This window comes from Cherax quadricarinatus, chromosome 12 (genome assembly GCF_038502225.1).
Source record: "Cherax quadricarinatus isolate ZL_2023a chromosome 12, ASM3850222v1, whole genome shotgun sequence".
Classification (NCBI taxonomy): domain Eukaryota; kingdom Metazoa; phylum Arthropoda; class Malacostraca; order Decapoda; family Parastacidae; genus Cherax; species Cherax quadricarinatus.
Genome location: NC_091303.1, coordinates 27,132,830 through 27,154,064, shown reverse-complemented (window position 1 = coordinate 27,154,064; position 21,235 = coordinate 27,132,830). Strand labels below are relative to the sequence as shown.

The window sequence follows — 21,235 nt, the reverse complement described above, 5'->3', positions numbered from 1 at the left end:
CTGACACTTGTCTTACATCATGCTTCAAGGGAACTTATTATTGTTATTCTTAATATTATTATTATTATTATTATTATTATTATTATTATTATTATTATATACTGCCACGTATCCAAAACATTGCTGGGACCTATAAATACTTTGAATATATTCCTAGACAATAATAAATGACCAAGGCAGGTGTAAATGTCCACCTGTCAGTGTATGACAATTTGAGTACAATTTCAGTACCTAATATTAGTGTCAAAACAAAGATTGGTTATGAAATGACAAGAACTACTATAAATTGTAATTATCAGAACATAAAAATTATATAATATAAAAACGAGAAAAAAAGGTATATTGGCAACACTTCTGCAAGCGGCAGGACTCAACATTGCCATCAGGTGAGCATCCAGTGCCAGCTTCGCGACCTCATATCTTGGTAAGTACTGACCCTAAATTTTTTTTTTATCCTTAGAAAAACGTGCTCTTTATTTCTGTAAAAAAGAAACTTTTTTTTTTTTTTTTCAAAATATTCGGGGCACTGGGCGAGAGAACGTATATATACGTAAGGACTGTTTAGAGGTTAAGGCTGGCCCTGCTATTGTATGGGTGTGAAGTCTGGGTTTTAATTGTTGCAGTGAGGCAGAGGCTGGAGGCAGTAGAGATGTCATGTTTGAGGAGACTATATGGTGTTAATACTGTGCAAAGAATTGGAGTCCGGAGATTAGGTAGTGGTGTGGGGGGTAACAAAAATGTTATTCAGAGGAGTGAGAAAACTGATGAAGTAGTTTGGACATATAGAGAGGATAGAGAAAAATAGAAAGACTATTGAGGGCATATAAATCTAGGGTGGAGGGAAACAGAGGTAGGGGCCATCCTACACCATTATCATTCACCACTACCATCCAGCACCATCACTCATCACCATCACTCATCATCATCTGCCACCACTCATCATCTGCCACCACTATGCTTAAAAATCATCTCATCTCTTAATACTAACCAAAACAACTTCTAACCAGTTTGAAGCAACTCTCCCAAATATTATATTATATGACCTCTAGTCTATTAAAACATCTGCCAACCCATGAAATATTACTGTTTGAACTATTAATTGTAATATTTTTTTATGTGCAACTTCAAGATTATTATTCTTATAAACCTCCACCTTGACTATCTCACTTTAGTATTAAGAAAAAATAAAGATTTATTAAAAAGTTAACCACTCTTATCTTGTCTACACTTAAGTAGTTATTATGTGTACTAGGATAAGTCTGCCCAATAATAATAATAATAATAATAATAATAATTTTTATTTTGACATGATACATGGTTGTACAAAGGAATATAATAGTTGGGTGTTCATGTCAAAAGCCCCTTTGTGTGCAGAGCAGTTCTTTGTACTCAACAAATCAAAATTGTAAATACACATTGTAACCTTGCAAAGAAATAAAATCTTTATCTTTTATCTTTACTGTTCACTACCACCATCCATGATTCTTCCACCACCTTCCCAACAGCAAGTGTTACATACATGAATAGCTGATGAGCTATTGTTGCACGATTTGCAATATAACTGTGAATAAGTATAGAAACTAATGATTATTTTCCTCCAATGTTTTCTTCCCAAAAGAAGATAAGAGGATATGAGTGTGCACGAAGACAGTAACAAACTGACGTTGGCTGGGCCAGTGGTACCCTCTTACAATGAAAATGAACAGGTCCTGGACAAACTTGAGATTCAGTAGCCCTGGTCCACTTTATCAATGGTATGGCCAGACCAGACAGCCATGCAATATAACAGGTTTGGTCCATTTCATGGCTATTTTAATCAGATACCCTATTAAATGAACATGTTGAGCCTTTGTCTAGTAACATTTTTTGTCCATATTAGCCGATACCCATTTTATGGAGTTCCACTTTATCAAGGGTTTACTGTAGTATGATTAAAACACTGAAATGACTGTGTCTTTTCTTTATTTTAAAAAGTTGATAATAGTGTACTTAGTTTACTTAAGAGAAAGAGCTTTACATTTGGCCACACTGAGATATTATCACAGGAATTTTTGGTTTATTATTAGGTCCTGTAGGAACATTTTCTATTTTCCTCATCACTAAAAGACCATCAATCACGCGTCCAAAGACCACGTGTTTTCCATCCAGGAAGTCACATTTGGAACAGGTGATGAAGAACTGGCAACCATTTGTGTCCTTTCCACTGTTGGCCTGAAGAAAAAATCCAGATTTCTTGAATTAAAATATGAGTATACAGTATTTTATATCCTTGATATAGTAGCCATGCATATTTCAACTAACACAATTGTATATGCTACATATTATTATTATAATAAAGGAAAATACTAAACATGGAGAGGTTATACAACATATTAAGAAAAATCAATTAGTTCTGTCCAAGGAAAAGGAGGATAGATCCACCTCCCTGGGTTCAGCCATTCATAGGCCTCACTACACTTTCTCTGAGTTGTATTATGTAATACTCTACAATTAATAACTGAAATATTAAAAAAATCAAATTCTTTTTGCATATTTGAGCATAATGTTTAATTGAGCACATCGGCCATTTCCCACCGAGGCAGCAGGGTGACCCAAAAAGAAAACCCTAAAAGGAAAGAAAAAAACTTTAATCATCATTCAACACTTTCACTATCACTCATACATAATCACTGTCTTTGCAGAGGCACTCAGATACAACAGCTCAGATATCCCTCCAAACTGCCAATATCCCAAACTCCACCTTTAAAGTGCAGGCATTGTACTTCCCATTTCAAGGACTCAAGTCCGGCTAACTGGTTTCCTTGAATCCCTTCACAAAATATTACCCTGCTCACACTCCAACAGCTCATCAGGTCCCAAACACCATTCATCTCCATTTACTATCTAACATGCTCACACATGTTTGCTGGAAGTCCAAGCCTCTCACCCACAAAAGTACCTTTACTCCCTCCCTCCAACCTTTTCAGGGATGACCCCCTACCCCACCTTCCTGCCCCTACAGATTTATATGCTCTCCAAGTCATTCTACTTTCTTCCATTCTCTCTAAATGACCAAACCACCTCAGCAGCCCCTCCTCAGCCCTCTGATTAATACTTTTAGTAACTCCACATCTCCTAATTTCCACACTATGATTTCTCTGCATAATATTTACACCACGCATTGCCCTTAGACGCTGAGGTCAGTGGTCACCTACGGTCATACCTGTCCTAAGCTCTGGGAGTTAGCGTGGGGTGTTACCAAGCACCATGGCTTGTTTTGGTGTTTTAGAATCTCAGGTTAAAGTGTTGAAGGAGGTTCTACTTCTTCAGGAGGAAAATAGGAGGCTAAAGCTTTGCCTAGATGAGTGTGGGAGTGAGTGTGAGAAGGATTTAGCTGGTAAGGAGGAAATGGTCACTAGCAGTGATAGTGGCAGCAGCTTTGAGTGGCAAGTGGTTTACAGATCAGGAAGAAGGAAGATAAGGAGGGTTTACAGAGAAGATGTGAATATAGGAAATCAATTTTCTGTTCTCCAGGACGAGTGCACTTTAGTGGTTAGTGAGGTTGAAGGTACCACTGATTCCCCTGCTAATCAAGGTAAGAATATTTTAATAGTAGGAGATTCTCAGGTAAGATATATGGACCATGCTTTTTGTAACAGAGACAGAAAGGTCACACAGAGGGTGTCCCTTCCTGGAGCTGATGTTGGTGACATAGTCAGCAGGTTGGATAACATTACGTCAGGTAATGGGAACAAGCCCATTATCTGTCTTAGTGCTGGGGGTAATGACATTGGGAAGGGCAGGAGACAGGAGCTGCTGGATAAGTACAGGTCAGCCATAGAAGTAGTTAGATCTAAGGGAGGGATCCAAGTCATATGTAGCATCTTGCCTAGAAAGGGAGTGGGCAATGAATGGATGTCTAGGGCAATTGGTATAAACTGCTGGCTAGACAGGTACTGCAAGGAACTTGCAATCCCATTCATTGATAACTGGGACCTATTCTTTGGCAAACGTGATATGTATGCAAGGGATGGGGTTCATCTCTCTGAGGATGGAGTGGTTGCATTAGCCAATTCGATTGATGACGACTTGTCTAGGAATTTAAACTGATATATTATAGAGGTATGGGTGTTTGTGGGAAACAATCAGGCTGCAGTATTAGGGTTAAAAACAGCAGTTATTACCGGGATACCTCAGGGATATGTTTAAAAGACAATATTCAAAATAAAGTTGCTAGTAATAGCAAATCAACTGATCAACAAACAGAGAGAGATAGCAGAGGGCAACGAGTGACTAGCTCCCTTAAGGTTTACTCTACAAATAGTAGGAGTCTAAGAAATAGATGAGCTAAGAATACTTGCAAGTGTAGGTAATACAGATATTATTGGTATAACAGAGACCTGGTTCAACCTGAAAGATAGAGAAATGCCTTCTGAATGTAACATACAGGGTTATAAACTATTCCACACCGATAGGGTCAACAGGAAGGGTGGTGCAGTGGCCATGTATGTCAGAGAAAATTTAAATTGTTGTCTTAGACATGATATAAGATTAGAAACATCGAACACAGAATCTGTTTGGTTACAGTTTCTCGAGGGTCATGACAAATTAATTTTGGGTGTGATTTACAGGCCCCCAAATCTTGATGGGGAGTGCAATAAGCTGTTATGGGACGAAATTCATAAGGCATCTAGATATGAAAATGTGATAATGGGAAATTTTAACTTTAGACAAATTGATTGGAACAATATGACAGGAAATCTTAAGTCTAGTGACTTTCTTAAGAACATAAGAAAGAAGGAACACTGTAACAGGCCTACTGGCCCATGCAGAACAGGTTCATGTGACCCCCCCCCCCCAAATTAGCCCAATGACCCACCCAGTCTGGTCACCTCCACTCAAGGAAGGAGCACGGCACCAGACTCAGCAGCACAAGCTAGTCAAGTCCAACTCACCCACCCACACCCACTCATGTATTTATCTAACCTATTTTTAAAACTACACAAAGTTTTAGCCTCAATAACTGTACTCGGGAGTTTGTTCCACTCATCCACAACTCTATTACCAAACCAGTGCTTTCCTATATCCTTCTGAATCTGAATTTTTCCATCTTGAAACCATTGCTGCGAGTCCTGTCTTTGCTGGAAATTTTCAGCATGCTATTTACATCCCCTTTATTTATTCCTGTTTTCCATTTATACACCTCGATCATATCCCCCCTAATTCTACGCCTTTCGAGAGAGTGCAGATTCAGGGCCCTCAGTCTATCTATCCTCATAGGGAAGATTTCTGATACATGGGATCATCTTTGTCATCCTCCTCTGCACGTTTTCCAGAGCATTTATATCCATTCTGTAATATGGTGACCAGAACTGAGCAGCATAGTCTAAATGAGGCCTAACCAAGGATATATAAAGTTGAAGAACAACCTGAGGACTTCTATTATTTATACTTCTAGATATTTTTTTTTTTTTTCAACAAGTCGGCCATCTCCCACCAAGGCAGGGTGACCCAAAAATGAAAGAAAATCCCCAAAAAGAAAATACTTTCATCATTCAACACTTTCACCACACTCACACATTATCACTGTTTTTGCAGAGGTGCTCAGAATACAACAGTTTAGAAGCATATACATATAAAGATACACAACATATCCCTCCAAACTGCCAATATCCCAAACCCCTCCTTTAAAGTGCAGGCATTGTACTTCCCATTTCCAGGACTCAAGTCCGACTATATGAAAATAACCGGTTTCCCTGAATCCCTTCACTAAATATTACCCTGCTCACACTCCAACAGATCGTCAGGTCCCAAGTACCATTCGTCTCCATTTACTCCTATCTAACATGCACGCTTGCTGGAAGTCCAAGCCCCTCACCCACAAAACCTCCTTTACCCCCTCTCTCCAACCCTTTTGAGGATGACCCCTACCCTGCCTTCCTTCCCCTATAGATTTATATGCTTTCCATGTCATTCTACTTTGATCCATTCTCTCTAAATGACCAAACTACCTCAACAATCCCTCTTCTGCCCTCTGACTAAATGCTTTTATTAACTCCACACCCTTTCCTAATTTCCACACTCCGAATTTTCTGCATAATATTTACACCACACACTGCCCTTAAACAGGACATCTCCACTGCCTCCAACCGTCTCCTCGCTGCTGCGTTTACCACCCAAGCTTCGCACCCATATAAGAGTGTTGGTACTACTATACTTTCATACATTCCCTTCTTTGCCTCCATAGATAACGTTTTTTGACTCCACATATACCTCAACGCACCACTCACCTTTTTTCCCTCATCAATTCTATGATTAACCTCATCCTTCATAAATCCATCCGCCGACACGTCAACTCCCAAGTACAGTGGACCCCCGCATAACGATATTAGTTCAATCCAGAAGTCTGTTTGGGTGCCATTATAGGCCGAATTTGTTCCCATAAGAAATATTGTGAATTAGATTAGTCCGTTTCAGACCCCTAAAAATACACCTACAAAAGCACTTACGAAATACACTTACATAATTGGTCAAGTTGAGAGCTGATCGTTATGCGGGGGTCCACTGTATCTGAAAACATTCACTTCTTCCATACTCCTCCTCCCCAATTTGATATCCAATTTTTCTTTATCTAAATCATTTGACACCCTCATCACCTTACTCTTTTCTATGTTCACTTTCAACTTTCTACCTTTACACAGATTCCCAAACTTATCCACTAACCTTTGCAATTTTTCTTCTAGATATGTTTGTTAGCTTTATTGCGAACACTAATGCACTGTTGTCTTGGTTTTAGATTACTGCTAACCAGAACTCCTAAATCCTTTTCACAATCAGTAGTATTAAGATCTACATTATTTAGTTTATATGTCGCATGGTTATTTTCCTGTCCAACATTTAGAACTTTGCATTTGTCTATATTACACTGCATCTGCCACTTCTCCGGCCATTGCATCAGTCTATTCAAATCATCCTGGAGTGTTCTAGTGTCCTCATTAGAATGAACTGGACAGCCTATTTTGGTGTCATCAGCAAATTTGCTTATGTCACTATTTATTCCCTCATCTATGTCGTTTATGTAAATTGTGAACAACAACGACCCAACATTCAGATTCAGGAAGGTTATAGGAAAGCACTGGTTTGGTAATAGAGTTGTGGATGAGTGGAACAAACTCCAGAGTACAGTTATTGAGGCTAAAATGTTGTGTAGTTTTAAAAATAGGTTAGATAAATACATGAGTGGGCGTGGGTGGGTGTGAGTTGGACCTGACTAGCTTGTGCTGCTGGGTCTGGTGCTGTGCTCCTTCCTTGAGTGGAGGTGACCAGACTGGATGGGTCATTGGGCTAATCCAGGGGGGGGGGTCACATGGACCTGCTCCGTATGGGTCAGTAGGCCTGTTACAGTGTTCCTTCTTTCTTATGTTCTTAGACACATCTCTACTGCCTCCAGCCACCTCCTCACTGTAGCATTTACAGCCTATGCTTCACACCCACATAAGAGTGGTACCACTGTACTCTTGTATATTCCCTTCTTTGCCTCCATGGATAACGTTCATTTCCACAGGCATTTTAATAGTCTAAACACAGATTTAGATAAAATAAATGAGCGAGCTGAATAATGTACTTAGGTAACTATTAATGAAGAATGCATGTGTAAAGGGAAGTAATTGTAATTTGAAATTTCAACCAAAAAGAAAAAGACTCTGGTAATGTCTTGTTCTTGTCCATTATTTCATTTTCATTTTTTTTCCTCCTCCTTACATTTGTATATTCATGTCTGACTTGTCTGAATCTCTGGTAACTTTCTGGGTTACCATGCTTTCTACACTGGTTCAGAGACACTTCTTATTCTTGGATTATTCACCATCTTCTATTAACCCTTAAACAGTCCAAACGTATATATACATTCATGTGCGTAGCGCCCCAAACGTATATATACGTTGACGAGTCTTTGATTTTGTTCAAAGGTAGGCTGTCATTCAAGCAGTATATACCGAGCAAGAGGAAATGCTTTGGTATAAAACTGTTTGTACTCTGTGACTGTGACAGTGGCCTGGTATTGGATATTGTTGTATACACGGGAAGTAAAACATTGAAAGATACCAAGATGTTATTGGGTATCTCAGGTGATGTAGTGAGAAGCATGATGGCACCTTATCTTGGTAAGGGGCATACATTATATACCGATAACTGGTACACAAGCCCATTACTCAGTGATTTCTTGCGAGTGAACAAGACAGATGTGTGTGGCACAGTGCGTTCTAGTCATAAACATATGCCCAGGCTCAAAGCAGGTGCTCGTGGTGATGACGTGCAGGTGTTTACTGCCAATGACATCATGGCATTACGGTGGCATGACAAACAAGATGTCACATTGTTGACAACCATTCACTGTAATGAAATGCAAGACAGTGGCAAAGTTGATCGAGTGACTAATGAACGTATTCGAAAACCAGTGACAGTGATTGATTATACACAAAACATGCACTTGGTTGACAAATGTGATATGCAGATTGGCTTTGTTGATTGTGTTCGTAAAAGTTACAAGTGGTACATGAAACTTTTCTTCCATCTCATGGACATTTCAATGCTCAATGCATATAATATGTACCAAATGAAGACTGGCAACAGACCATTGTATTCTGAATTTTGTTTGTCTGTTGTCAGACAACTCATAATGAAGTACCAGGTAACAATACCTGATATACAACAAGGTCCTCGAACTCCTCAGGATATACCCAAGCATTTGAGGAGGGAAGGTGATCATTTCATAATACAGCTTCCTTCAACTCAGAAGAGATGCATCGTCTATGCACAAACAAAACAACGGCAACAAAGACGCAAAGGCACTCGGTTTGTGTGTGAGGAATGTAAGGTACCTCTGTGCATGGTGCCTTGTTTCAAGGAGTTCCACAAGCTCCAGCAGTTCTAAAACTATGTCCAGTGATTGTAAATATGTAAATATATGATAGAACATTAGTATTATAGAAGATTTGTGCATGTTTATTATAATAAACAACAGTGGTAAACAATAATATGATAATAACTTTAGTGCAGTTATTGTGTTCAATACAGTGAGTTTATATATATACATTATATACAGGAAAGGAAAAAAATTGGAAAAGAAAAGAAAAAACTACAAAAACTGCTAAATAAAGTAATGCGCGTATGTGGAAATCGTCGATGTTGCTGCCACCAGGTCATTTTGGACAAACTTCTCAGCACTGTATCTCGGTAAGTACTGATCAGAATTTTTTTTTTGTCTTATTACCTTCACAAAAATATGCTCTTTAATTCTGTAAGAATTTTTTTTTTTTTTTCCAAAATTTCTTGGACACTGGAGCACCACTTCAGATTTTGGCCTTGGACCCTGAAGGGGTTAAATGACCTATTGATAAAGAAGACATCAGTTATCAAGTGAAATACTTTGAATAACATAGAGTATTATTTGTTTGGATATTAATGCTGTATACAAACAACACTGAGTCATTGTTCTGACACTGTTTTGATTTTAATTTGAGACTGGCAAAATAAAAAATGTTTTAACCCTTAAACGGTCCAAACTTATATATACGTTCACTCACGCAGTGCCCCGAATATTTTGAAAAAAGAAAAAAAAATTTTTTTATAGAAAAAAAAGAGCACTTTTTTCTAAGTGTTTTAGCATAAAAATTTTTTTTAGGGTCAGTACTTACTGAGATATAAGGCCGCGAAGTTGGCACTAAGCGATCACCTGAAGGCAACATGGAGTGCTGCCGCTTGCAGAAATTCAACATACAGTGGACCCCCGCATACCGTTGGCCTTACATAACGTTAAATCCGCATACCGATTCATTTTATCGCTAAGATTTTGCCTCGCATACCACTAAAAAACCCGCTCAACGCTGTTCGTCCGAGACGCGTCTAATGTGTGGCCTGAGCCAGCCTCACATGTTCCGCCGGTGGCATTGTTTACAAGCCAGCCTCCGCGGTAACATCCAAGCAATCGTAACATTTCGTATTATTACAGTGTTTTTGGTGATTTTATCTGCAAAATAAGTGACCATGGGCCCCAAGAAAGCTTCTAGTGCCAACCCTGTGGTAAAAAGGGTGAGAAATATTATCGAAATACTGTGGTACCATGGTCAACTGCTGATGTTGCTGCTGCTGTAGCACTGTCAGCTGCTGCTGCTGCTGCTGTAGCACCATCAGCTGCTGCTGCTGCTGTACCACCGTCAGCTGCTGCTGCTGCTGCTGTACCACCGTCAGCTGCTGCTGCTGCTGCTGCTGCTGTTGTAGTACCGTCTGCTGCTGCTGCTGCTGCTGTAGTACCGTCTGCTGCTGCTGTAGCATCGTCTGCTGCTGCTGTAGCATCGTCTGCTGCTGCTGTAGCACTGTCAGCTGCTGCTGCTGCTGCACTGTCAGCTGCTGCTGCAGCACTGTCAGCTGCTGTTGCTGCTGTAGCACCGTCAGCTGCTGCTGCTGCTGCTGTACCACCGTCAGCTGCTGCTGCTGCTGCTGTTGTTGTAGTACCGTCTGCTGCTGCTGCTGCTGTAGTACCGTCTGCTGCTGCTGTAGCATCGTCTGCTGCTGCTGTAGCATCGTCTGCTGCTGCTGTAGCACTGTCAGCTGCTGCTGCTGCTGCACTGTCAGCTGCTGCTGCTGCTGTAGCACCATCAGCTGCTGCTGTACCACTGTCAGCTGCTGCTGCTGCTGCTGTTGTAGTACCGTCTGCTGCTGCTGTAGCATTGTCTGCTGCTGCTGTAGCACTGTCAGCTGCTGCTGCTGCTGCTGTAGCACTGTCAGCTGCTGCTGCTGCTGTAGCACTGTCAGCTGCTGCTGCTGCTGCTGTACCACCGTCAGCTGCTGCTGCTGCTGTAGTACCGTCTGCTGCTGCTGTAGTACCGTCTGCTGCTGCTGCTGCTGTAGTACCGTCTGCTGCTGCTGCTGCTGTAGTACCGTCTGCTGCTGCTGCTGCTGCTGTAGTACCGTCTGCTGCTGCTGTAGTACCGTCTGCTGCTGCTGCTGCTGTAGTACCGTCTGCTGCTGCTGTAGTACCGTCTGCTGCTGCTGTAGTACCGTCTGCTGCTGCTGCTGCTGTAGTACCATCTGCTGCTGCTGCTGTAGTACCGTCTGCTGCTGCTGTAGCATCGTCTGCTGCTGCTGTAGCATCGTCTGCTGCTGCTGTAGCACTGTCAGCTGCTGCTGCTGCTGTAGCACCGTTGTTGGTGTGGCTTACTGAGAATACTAAGAAACAATTAACCCCAAAGGGTTAGCCACCCAGGATAACCCAAAAAAGTGTGTCATTGAAGACTGTCTAACTTATTTCCATTGGGGTCCTTAATCTTGTCTCCCAGGATGCAACCCACACCAGTCGACTAACATCCAGGTGAACAGGGAAAAACGCCTGGAACTAGTGCTCATATTGGTGAATTTAAAGCCAGCAAAAGTTGGTTTGAGAGATTTAACCCTTTCAGGGTCCAAGGCCAAAATCTGAAGTCACGCACCAGTGTCCAAGAAATTTTGAAAAAAAAAAAAATTATTTTTTCTTACAGAATTAAAGAGCATATTTTTGTGAAGGTAATAAAACAAAAAAAATTAGAATCTGATCAGAACTTACCGAGATACAGTGCGAAGAAGTTTGTAGAAAATGATGTGGTGGCGGCAACATCGACGAATTCCACATACGCGTATTATATTATTTTGTTGTTTTAGTTGTTTTTTCTTTTCTTTTCTAATTTTTTTCTATTCCTACTAACATTTGGGGCCTGAGAGACCAATACTGTATATAATTGATATATATATATACTCACTGTATTGAACACAATAACCGCACTGAAGTTATTATCATATTATTGTTTACCACTGTTGTTTATTACAATAAACATGCACAAATATTATATAATACTAATGTTCTATCATATATTTACATATTTACAATCACTGGACATGGTTTTAGAACTGCTGGAGCTTGTGGAACTCCTTGAAACAAGGCACCATGCACAGAGGCACCTTACATTCCTCACACATAAACCGAGTATCTTTGCGTCTTTGTTGCCGTCGTTTTGTTTGTGCACAGACAATGCATCTCTTCTGAGCAAATTTCTTTTGAGTTGAAGGAAGCTGTATTATGAAATGATCACCTTCTCTCCTCAAACGCTTGGGTATATTGTGATGAATTCGAGGACCATGTTGTATTGCAGGTGTTGTTACCTGGTACTTCATTATGAGTTGTCTGACAACAGACAAACAAAATTCACCATACGGTGGTCTGTTACCAGTCTTTATTTGGTACATATTATATGCATTCAGCATTGAAATGTCCATGAGATGGAAGAAAAGTTTCATGTACCACTTGTAACTCTTACGAACACAGTCAACAAAACCAATCTGCATGTCACACTTGTCAACCAAGCGCATGTTTTGTGTATAATCAATCACTGTCACTGGTTTTCGAATACGTTCATTAGTCCCTCGATCAACTTTGCCACTGTCTTGCATTTCATTACGGTGAATGGTTGTCAACAATGTGACATCTCGTTTGTCATGCCACCGTAATGCCATGATGTCATTGGCAGTAAACACCTGCACGTCATCACCACGAACACCTGCGTTGAGCCTGGGCATATGTTTACGATTAGAACGCACTGTGCCACACACATCTGTCTTGTTCACTCGCATGAAATCACTGAGTAATGGGCTTGTGTACCAGTTATCGGTATATAATGTATGGCCCTTACCAAGATAAGGTGCCATCATGTTTCTCACTACGTCACCTGATATACCCAATAACATCTTGGTATCTTTCAATGTTTTACTACCCGTGTATACAACAATATCCAACACCAGGCCACTGTCACAATCACAGAGGACAAACAATTTTATACCAAAGCGGTTCCTCTTGCTCGGTATATACTGCTTGAATGACAGTCTACCTTTGAACAAAATCAAAGACTCGTCAATTACAAGATTCTTGAATGGATAAAAGTATATCCTGAACTTTTGTTTGAGATACATGAAAACATTTCTAATCTTGTATAACCTGTCACTTCTGTCAGGCCTGGTTTTGTCAGAGAAGTGCAACATACGTAACAGTAAGATAAACCTGTTCACTGGTATGATTTCACTGAAGGATGGGGTACAAATTAGCCGATCTGTGGACCAGTATGCTTTTATATTATGCTTATAGACGTGAGGCATAAGCATTATTGTTGCAAAAAGCAAATACATTTCTGCAACAGTCGTCTCTTTCCACCTGTGTAGTCTTGACTGTGGTGATAAGATCGTATTTGCCATGGTGTACTGAAAATACTTATTACTTTCCCTGACAATAATTTCCATCAATGGCTGGTCAAAGAATAATTCAAAGAATTCCAGTTCATTGGCCGTGGTTCCAAGGGGACAGGTAGGTAGAATTCCACTTTGAGAGTCATCAAAGTGGTGAGGGCTGGGAACAAAATTGGGATTTTGCTGCCAATCCCAGATACGGTTTGCTGGTGGATACTGGACATCATAGGCTGGTTGTACGGGTGGTTGTGGTGGGCTGGTGGGTGACGCTCCGCTTTGTCCTTGAACTGACGAGTCAGCAGCATGGGTCCCCGCGTGGCACAGCGAGTCACGCATGGCGGTGCCACTACCACCACCAGCCCCACTAACACCATCCACTGATGTCTGTGGCCCATCCATGCCAAGTGTAGCCACATCATCCTCACTTTCACTACCTAAAACGGGTGTAGGGCCACGGGATGTACTCCGGGATGTACTCCGTCCCCTGGGCACAGCATAGGGTACACTACCCGAGCGCATGCGGCGGCGAACATACCGACGCTTCACTGGTGAATATGTTTCCTCACTATCACTACTCGAATGATCGTCGAGCGCAATAAAATCACAATCCACGTCAGAATCATCGTCATTACTGAAGTCAGAGGCCAGGCCACGGGAAAATATTAGTTTTCTCTTACGTTTAGGAACACCCGACCGTGAGTCACGAGTGCCCACACCAGAGGTAGAAGGTCGAGGATCGTCGGGGTTTATTGCACTATTATCGATATCCTGGTCATTATTTTCGGTCACTAACTTATCAAAGCCGTAGAATTCGTCTTCATTTCCACTTCCATCAGTGTCAGAACTATCAGACAGGAAGAGGAGAGTCCCAATTTTCCGGGGAGTGAGAGCTGACTTGCGACGAGGCATGGTGAACAAGGGTGACTGAGCCGGCGTTCCCACAATGCTATGCAGGCGCCTAGATTTTTTGTTTATGGCGCACACCCACGGCGCAGACCCATTCTCTCATATGTAGGCCTATGAGCGCTTTCGCGCTAAATTTGACGGCGCTAGAATTTTGGCGTAGATCTATGGTTTGGACACTCACCGACCAGCCGTAGATCTACGGGACGGACCCTGAAAGGGTTAAGAATCGCTGTTGCTGGATCAGTCAGCTGTTGCTGGATCAGTCAGCTGTTGCTGGATCAGTCAGCTGTTGCTGGATCAGTCAGCTGTTGCTGGACCAGTCAGCTGTTGCTGGACCAGTCAGCTGTTGCTGGATCAGTCAGCTGCTGCTGCACCACGGTCAGCTGCTGTTGCACCATCAGCTGTTTCTGAACATGACTTGTCCCGAACCTGTCCGTCCAGCCTGAGCGCCTGCCTTGCCGTCATTGTTTACAAGCCAGGGTGGCCGGTTGCATGCATACATTCGATACATTTTGTATTATTCCATTATTTATAGTGCTTGTAACTGCTAAATAAGCCACCATGGGCCCAAAGAAAGCTTCTAGTGCCAACCCTGTGGTAAAAAGGGTGATAAATACTATCGTACCACAGTCAGCTGCTGCTGCACCACAGCTGCTGCTGCACCACAGCTGCAGCTGCACCATGGTCAGCTGTTGCTGCACCCAGCTGCTGCTGCACCATGATCAGCTGCACCACAGCTGTTGTTGTTGCTGCACCACCATCAGCTGTATTACTCGAAGATGTGGAGAGAGTGTTGTTGGTGTGGCTTAACGTGAAACAATTACCGAGAAACAATTAACCCCAGAGGGTTAGCCACCCAGGATAACCCAAGAAAGTCAGTGCATCATCGAGGACTCTAACTTATTTCCATTGGGGTCCTTAATCTTGTCTCCCAGGATGCAACCCACACCAGTCGACTAACACCCAGGTGAACAGGGAAAAATGCCTGGAACTAGTGCTCATATTGGTGAATTTAAAGCCAGCAAAGTTTGGTTTGAGAGATTTAAGAATCGTAGTGACATACACAGTGTGATAAGGCCTGTTCTGGAAGAAAATGCCAAACAGGACCTACAGTACTCAGGAGGAAAAGGCACTCCCAGGACACAGTGTCTCATCAGTCATTGCTGCATCTTCAATAAAGATAAATGTCATTTATTCTTCATATAGTAGAGTAGTACATGCACAATATATATTGTGCATGTACTACTCTACTATTGTGCATGTATCCTTCTCTTTGTATGTAGGAAAATGTATATTTCATGTGGTAAAATTTTTTTTTTTTCATACTTTTGGGTGTCTTGAATGGATTCTTGAATGGATAAAAGTATATGCTCAACTTCTGTTTGAGATACATAAAAACATTTCTAATCTTGTATAACCTGTCACTTCTGTCAGGCCTGGTTTTGTTAAAGAAGTGCAACATATGTAACAGTAAGATAAACCTGTTCACTGGGATGATTTCACTGAAGACCGGGGTAGAAATTAGCCGATCTGTGGACCAGTATGCTTTTATATTATGCTTATAGACATGAGGCATAAGCATTATTGTGGCAAAAAGCAAATACATTTCTGCATCAGTCGTCTCTTTCCACCGATGTAGTCTTGACTGTGGTGATATGATCGTATTTGCCATGGTGTACTCAAAATACTTATTACTTTCCCTGACAATAGTTTCCATCAATGGCTGGTCAAAGAATAATTCAAAGAATTCCAGTTCATTTGCAGTGTTTCCAAGGGGACAAGTTGGTAGAATTCCACTTTCAGAGTCATCAAAGTGGTGGGGCTTGGGAACAAAATTGGGATTTTGCTGCCAATCCCAGATACGGTTTGCTGGTGGATACTGGACATCATAGGCTGGTTGTGCGGGTAGTTGTGGTTGTGGTGAGCTGGTGGCTGATGCTTCGCTTTGTCCTTGAACTGAGGAGTCAGCAGTGTGGGTCCCAGCCTGGGCTGGTGAGTCACGCATGGCCGTGGCACTACCATCACCACTACCACAATCTGCTGATGCCTGTGGTATATCCATGCCAAGTGTAGCCACATCATCCTCACTATCACTATCTATACCTGGTGTAGGGCCACGGGATGTACTCTGGGATGTACTCTGTCCCCTGGGCATGGCACAGGGTACACTACCCGAGCGCATGCAGCGGCGTACATACCGACGCTTCACTGGTGAATATGATTCCTCACTATCACTACTCGAATGAACGTCAAGAGCAATAAAATCACAATCCACATCACTATTATCATTATTACTGAAGTCAGAGGCCTGGCCACGCGAAAACAATAGTTTTCTCTTGTGTTGAGGTACAACCGACCGTGACTGACGAGTGCCCACACCAGAGGTAGAAGGTTGAGGATCGTCAGGGTTTTCTGCACTATTATCGATATCCTGGTCATTCCTTTCAGTCACTAACTGATCAAAGCCAAAGAATTTGTCTTCATTTCCACTTCCATCACTGTCAGAACTATCAGATAGGAGCAGGAGAGTCCCAATTTTCCTTGGAGTGAGAGCTGCCTTGCAACGAGGCATGGTGAACAAGGGTAACTGAGCCGGCGTTCCCACAATGCTATGAGGGCGCCTAGATTTTTTGTTTATGCCGCACATCCACCACGCAGACCCGTTCTCTCACATGTAGGCCTATGAGCGTTTTCGCGCTAAATTTGACGGCACTAGAATTTTGGCATAGATCTACGGTTTGGACACTCAACGTGAAGCTGTAGATCTACGGGACGGACCCTGAAAGGGTTAATGTTTAATTACAGCATCTGTACACCATCTTTTGCATTTTAACTGCCTTTCCAGAATGGAAGAGATCTCACAGTCCAATGTTGATCCACCAAACGTAACATCCTTACTGCAATTTCAAAGTGCAGGTACTGTACTTCTAAGTCTCCTCAAAACTCAAGTCCAGCTAGCTGCTTTTTGATTAACCCTTTTCTAGATACTGTGTTACCTTAAACTCTGACAGCATGTGAAATCTCATCATCTATTTTGTAAATGACTTCATCCTTCACAGATGCATCTGTCGATATATCCATACCTAAATATCTGTAATGTTTTACAGGTCCTCCATCACAAATCCGGCATCAGTGGGACCTGTAGTGTGCCGGATTACTGAGTTTGCCGGATTACAGAGTGGTTAGGTTAGAATACACTTAATAAAATTAACCAACTTGACTTACACAAAGTTCACTGAACATCGGCAAAAATCAAATATTTCCGCTACTTTGAGCTCAATTTCAAAGTACTTTTCGTCATGAAAGCAATCAAAATCATATCTATTTCTGTAATATATCTTCCATTCTATCAAATGAGACCAAAAAAATGAGAATACAACCATAAAAACCATACGAAAATATACCGCAAAGAGGCGGCTAATGGCTGAGAAGTGAATTCCCTTATTTGTCGTCCATCTTTTTTTATTTTTGTTGTACGTTAAGAAGCATCTTTCCATCATACATTGCCCAAGTTTCAATAAGACAGCCAAACAAACAACTGAGAAAAAAAATATTTACCAAAAATCATATATGGCAAGCCCAAGCCAGGTACTGGAGGTAAGTCACTTTGTCTGAGTTTTTTGGGTTATCCTAGGCTCTCTATACATACAATGCTATGTACGATAATCTATGTAACTGTATTTGTGTATAGTACCTGAATAAACTTACTTATATACTTCTAGTCTGTCGACTGAGTACAAGAAACCGCACATTCACTTATTTCAACTACCCAGTATAGTGGTCAGAAATTGGCAATTTAGTCAATATCACACAAATTTCAACAGATGCCAATTTCAAAATAGGGTCCAGAATAAACAATGCAGACATTCCTGGCACTAAAATAACATTTTCTCTGTTTTTTTTTTTGTGAATTTTTATTCACAAAAAAATAGAAGATTTACTGTTATGCAGACTGCTGCATTATTGTAATAATTGTATAAATAATGTCAAGCCATTCTTGACTCCTTATTGGAATTTGGATTGGCAGGCAGACAGGTATTGGACGGTGACGTCATTTGTTTACTCTTGAGCTTCGCTAAAAAATAGAACAGTTTCGCTACTGTGAGCGCAATTTCAAGGTACTTTTCATCATGAAACCAATCAAAATCATATCTATTTCTGTAATATATCTTTCATTCTATCAAATGAGACCGAAAAAACGAGAATATAACCATAACAACCATACAAAAATATACCATTAAGCGGCTGCTAATGGCTGAGAAGTGAACTCTGCTATTTATGGTCCGATTTCTTTCATTTTTGGTGTATGTTAAAAAGTATCTTTCCATCATACATTGCCCAAGTTTCAATAAGATAACCCAACAAACAATTGAGAAAATAAAAATAATAATAATAATTTTTTTTTTTTCAACAAGTCGGCTGTCTCCCACCGAGGCAGGGTGACCCAAAAAAGAAAGAAAATCCCCAAAAAGAAAATACTTTCATCATCATTCAACACTTTCACCACACTCACACATTATCACTGTTTTTGCAGAGGTGCTCAGAATACAACAGATACAACAGTTCAGAAGCATATACGTATAAAGATACACAACATATCCCTCCAAACTGCCAATATTCCAAACCCCTCCTTTAAAGTGCAGGCATTGTACTTCCCATTTCCAGGACTCAAGTCCAACTATATGAAAATAACCGGTTTCCCTGAATCCCTTCACTAAATATTACCCTGCTCACACTCCAACAGATCTTTATTTACTACACATACATGTACTGTAAATGGGATAAAGACAGCTGACATCAATGACATACTACTATATAGAAAGCCGCTTGTTATGTAGGGTATTTCAAGCAAATTAGGTCAGTGTCCCAGGATAACACCCACACCAGACGACTAACACCCAGGTACCCATTTACTGATGGGTGAACATAGACAACAGGTGTGAAGAAACACGCCCAAGGTTTCTACCCTGGCTGGGAATCGAATATTTACCAAAAATCATATATGGCTAACCCAAGCCAGGTACTAGAAGTAAGCCACGTTGTCTGACTTTTTTGGGTTATCCTAGGTTCTCTACACATATGCTGCTATGTGTGATAATCTATATAGAGAAAATAACTTTTTTGTTTAACTTTTATGGTGCAGTACGAGTGTACATGACAGTTAGCCCTGTGCTATACTCCGTTTTCTCTAATATAAGCCCCCAAGACAGGGATAGAAGAATGGTATTTGTATACCATATCCTCTTCATACCTCTGTCAAACTGCTCGGTATTATGCCAAATATTATTCATTCTGGAGTGTTTAACATGTTTTATGGTATTTGTATTGTTTATTATGTCATATTAGATCAATTGTGATAGGCAATAAGCTGTAGTGTTGATATTAGCGTAATAATAAAGCATATTCTCCTACATCACGAGACTGAGCTCATGGCAACCAACAGTGGCTTCAAAGCCACCTTATCTTTAATGGACAATGTACTGTGTAGGTGCTTTACACAACGAGAAGCATTTCTTTTATTCATTGGAACCATGGCTAGGGCTAAAAGTAAGCAGGTTATAGCAAATGGAGAAAAAGAAATTAGAATGATTTATGCAGCAAGTAGCGCCACAAAACAGTACCAGCAGGTTGGTGTGGCGACCCTGGAAATTTGAAATTATGCTAGCCAAAATTAGTGCCGAATAACTGATTGCCGAATTTGTGATAACGGACCTGTATCTCTAAATACATTCACTTTCTTAACACTTCTTCCTAGTTTAAGTAGGTCACCAGTGTGAAAATGTATTTCAATAAAAGAAGAAAAAACTGAATAAGAAGCTTGTACAAGACTTACAGTATTTTATTTTCAAACTACTGAAGGTCTTTCAAGCTCATGCCATTCTACTACAATAAGTACCTTTGAGGACATGACAAAGATCCAGGGAGGTTACTCTGTATGGAACAAGGAAAAGAATAGCAAACATTCTCAATTAGGTCAAGCAGACCTTCCCCATTTAAATCTCACCTGAGATGGACACTGGCTTTTCCCCACAGCTATAACAAACATGTGCAGATCAGAATTAAAAGGAGCCAATATGTGCCACCGCTACCAATGTGTCTAGTGGGCAAAAATAGATAAGGAAAAATTGTCCCAGGAAAAGAATGGGATATTGCTGCTGATGCTCAGGATAGAGTAAGGCTAAGATCATCATTGCTATAAGTGACAACTGCTTGCAACCCCTCATCTCAAGGAAACAATTCTTACTTTATAAACAGCCAGGTTTGTCACGTACAATTTTTAAGGAAATTTCTCTATTTGCAATACTTATGGCTAGGTCAGGTTTAGTTAGGTTCAACTATTATCTAACAATCAAAATTAACCAATTGTAACATATCCAGAAAAGCAAAAAATTGTAATGCAAGTAAAAAAACAAAAGACGGTGGAACCTTGGTTGTACCCGTTTTGTTCCCTTGTCCTTGGTTTTATCGTCCGCATTAAAATTTCATTTACTTGCGTTCACATGTTTTAGCTGATTTATTTTGTTTGTGACAGACCTGACTGCTTATAAACAAATGGAATTGACTGTTGCTTAGGAGGATGGGTTGCTGTGTAACAATGTCAAATAGGGCAACATTTGGTAACTTATGAGCATGTCTATACTTCTAAAGTAAAGTTAACCCTAGTACCGAAGATACTAAAAAAGAACAGCCTTCATAATAAATTTAGTGCTTGGAAAATATTATGTGATTTTACATATCCCAGAATATAAAAGCATTAATTCTTTTATAATTTACAGACAAGAAATTTTATTATTAAAGATACATAATTTAGCATGTACAGTGGACCCTCAGTTATCAGCCGTAATCTGTTCCAGAAGCTCGGCCTAAAACCGAAATGGCCAAAAACCGAAATAATATTTCCCATAAGAATTAATGTAATTACAATTAATCCATTCCAGACAAAAATATTCACCCAAAAATAATTATTTTAATTAACCCTTTGACTGTTTCAGGCCCCTCTCTGAAACTGTCATTCTATGTCGCTCAATTTTTGAAAAAAAAAAAAAAAAATTATTTTTTCTTATGAAATGATAGAGAATCTTTT

The 21,235-nt window shown here is 40.6% G+C and overlaps 1 protein-coding gene across 5 annotated transcripts in view; it reads right to left on the bottom strand.

The window, feature by feature from the left end:
• Positions 1–1,945: 1,945 nt before the first annotated feature.
• Positions 1,946–21,235, bottom strand: part of LOC128686593 (peptidyl-prolyl cis-trans isomerase H) — an 80,900-nt gene continuing 61,610 nt past the window's right edge. For all 5 annotated transcript variants that reach the window (XM_070084288.1, XM_070084287.1, XM_070084290.1 and 2 more), the window contains one exon: positions 1,946–2,211. In XM_070084288.1, the coding sequence (XP_069940389.1) occupies positions 2,014–2,211 (198 nt within the window). In that variant the 3' untranslated portion in view covers positions 1,946–2,013. The remainder of the gene's footprint in view (positions 2,212–21,235) is intronic.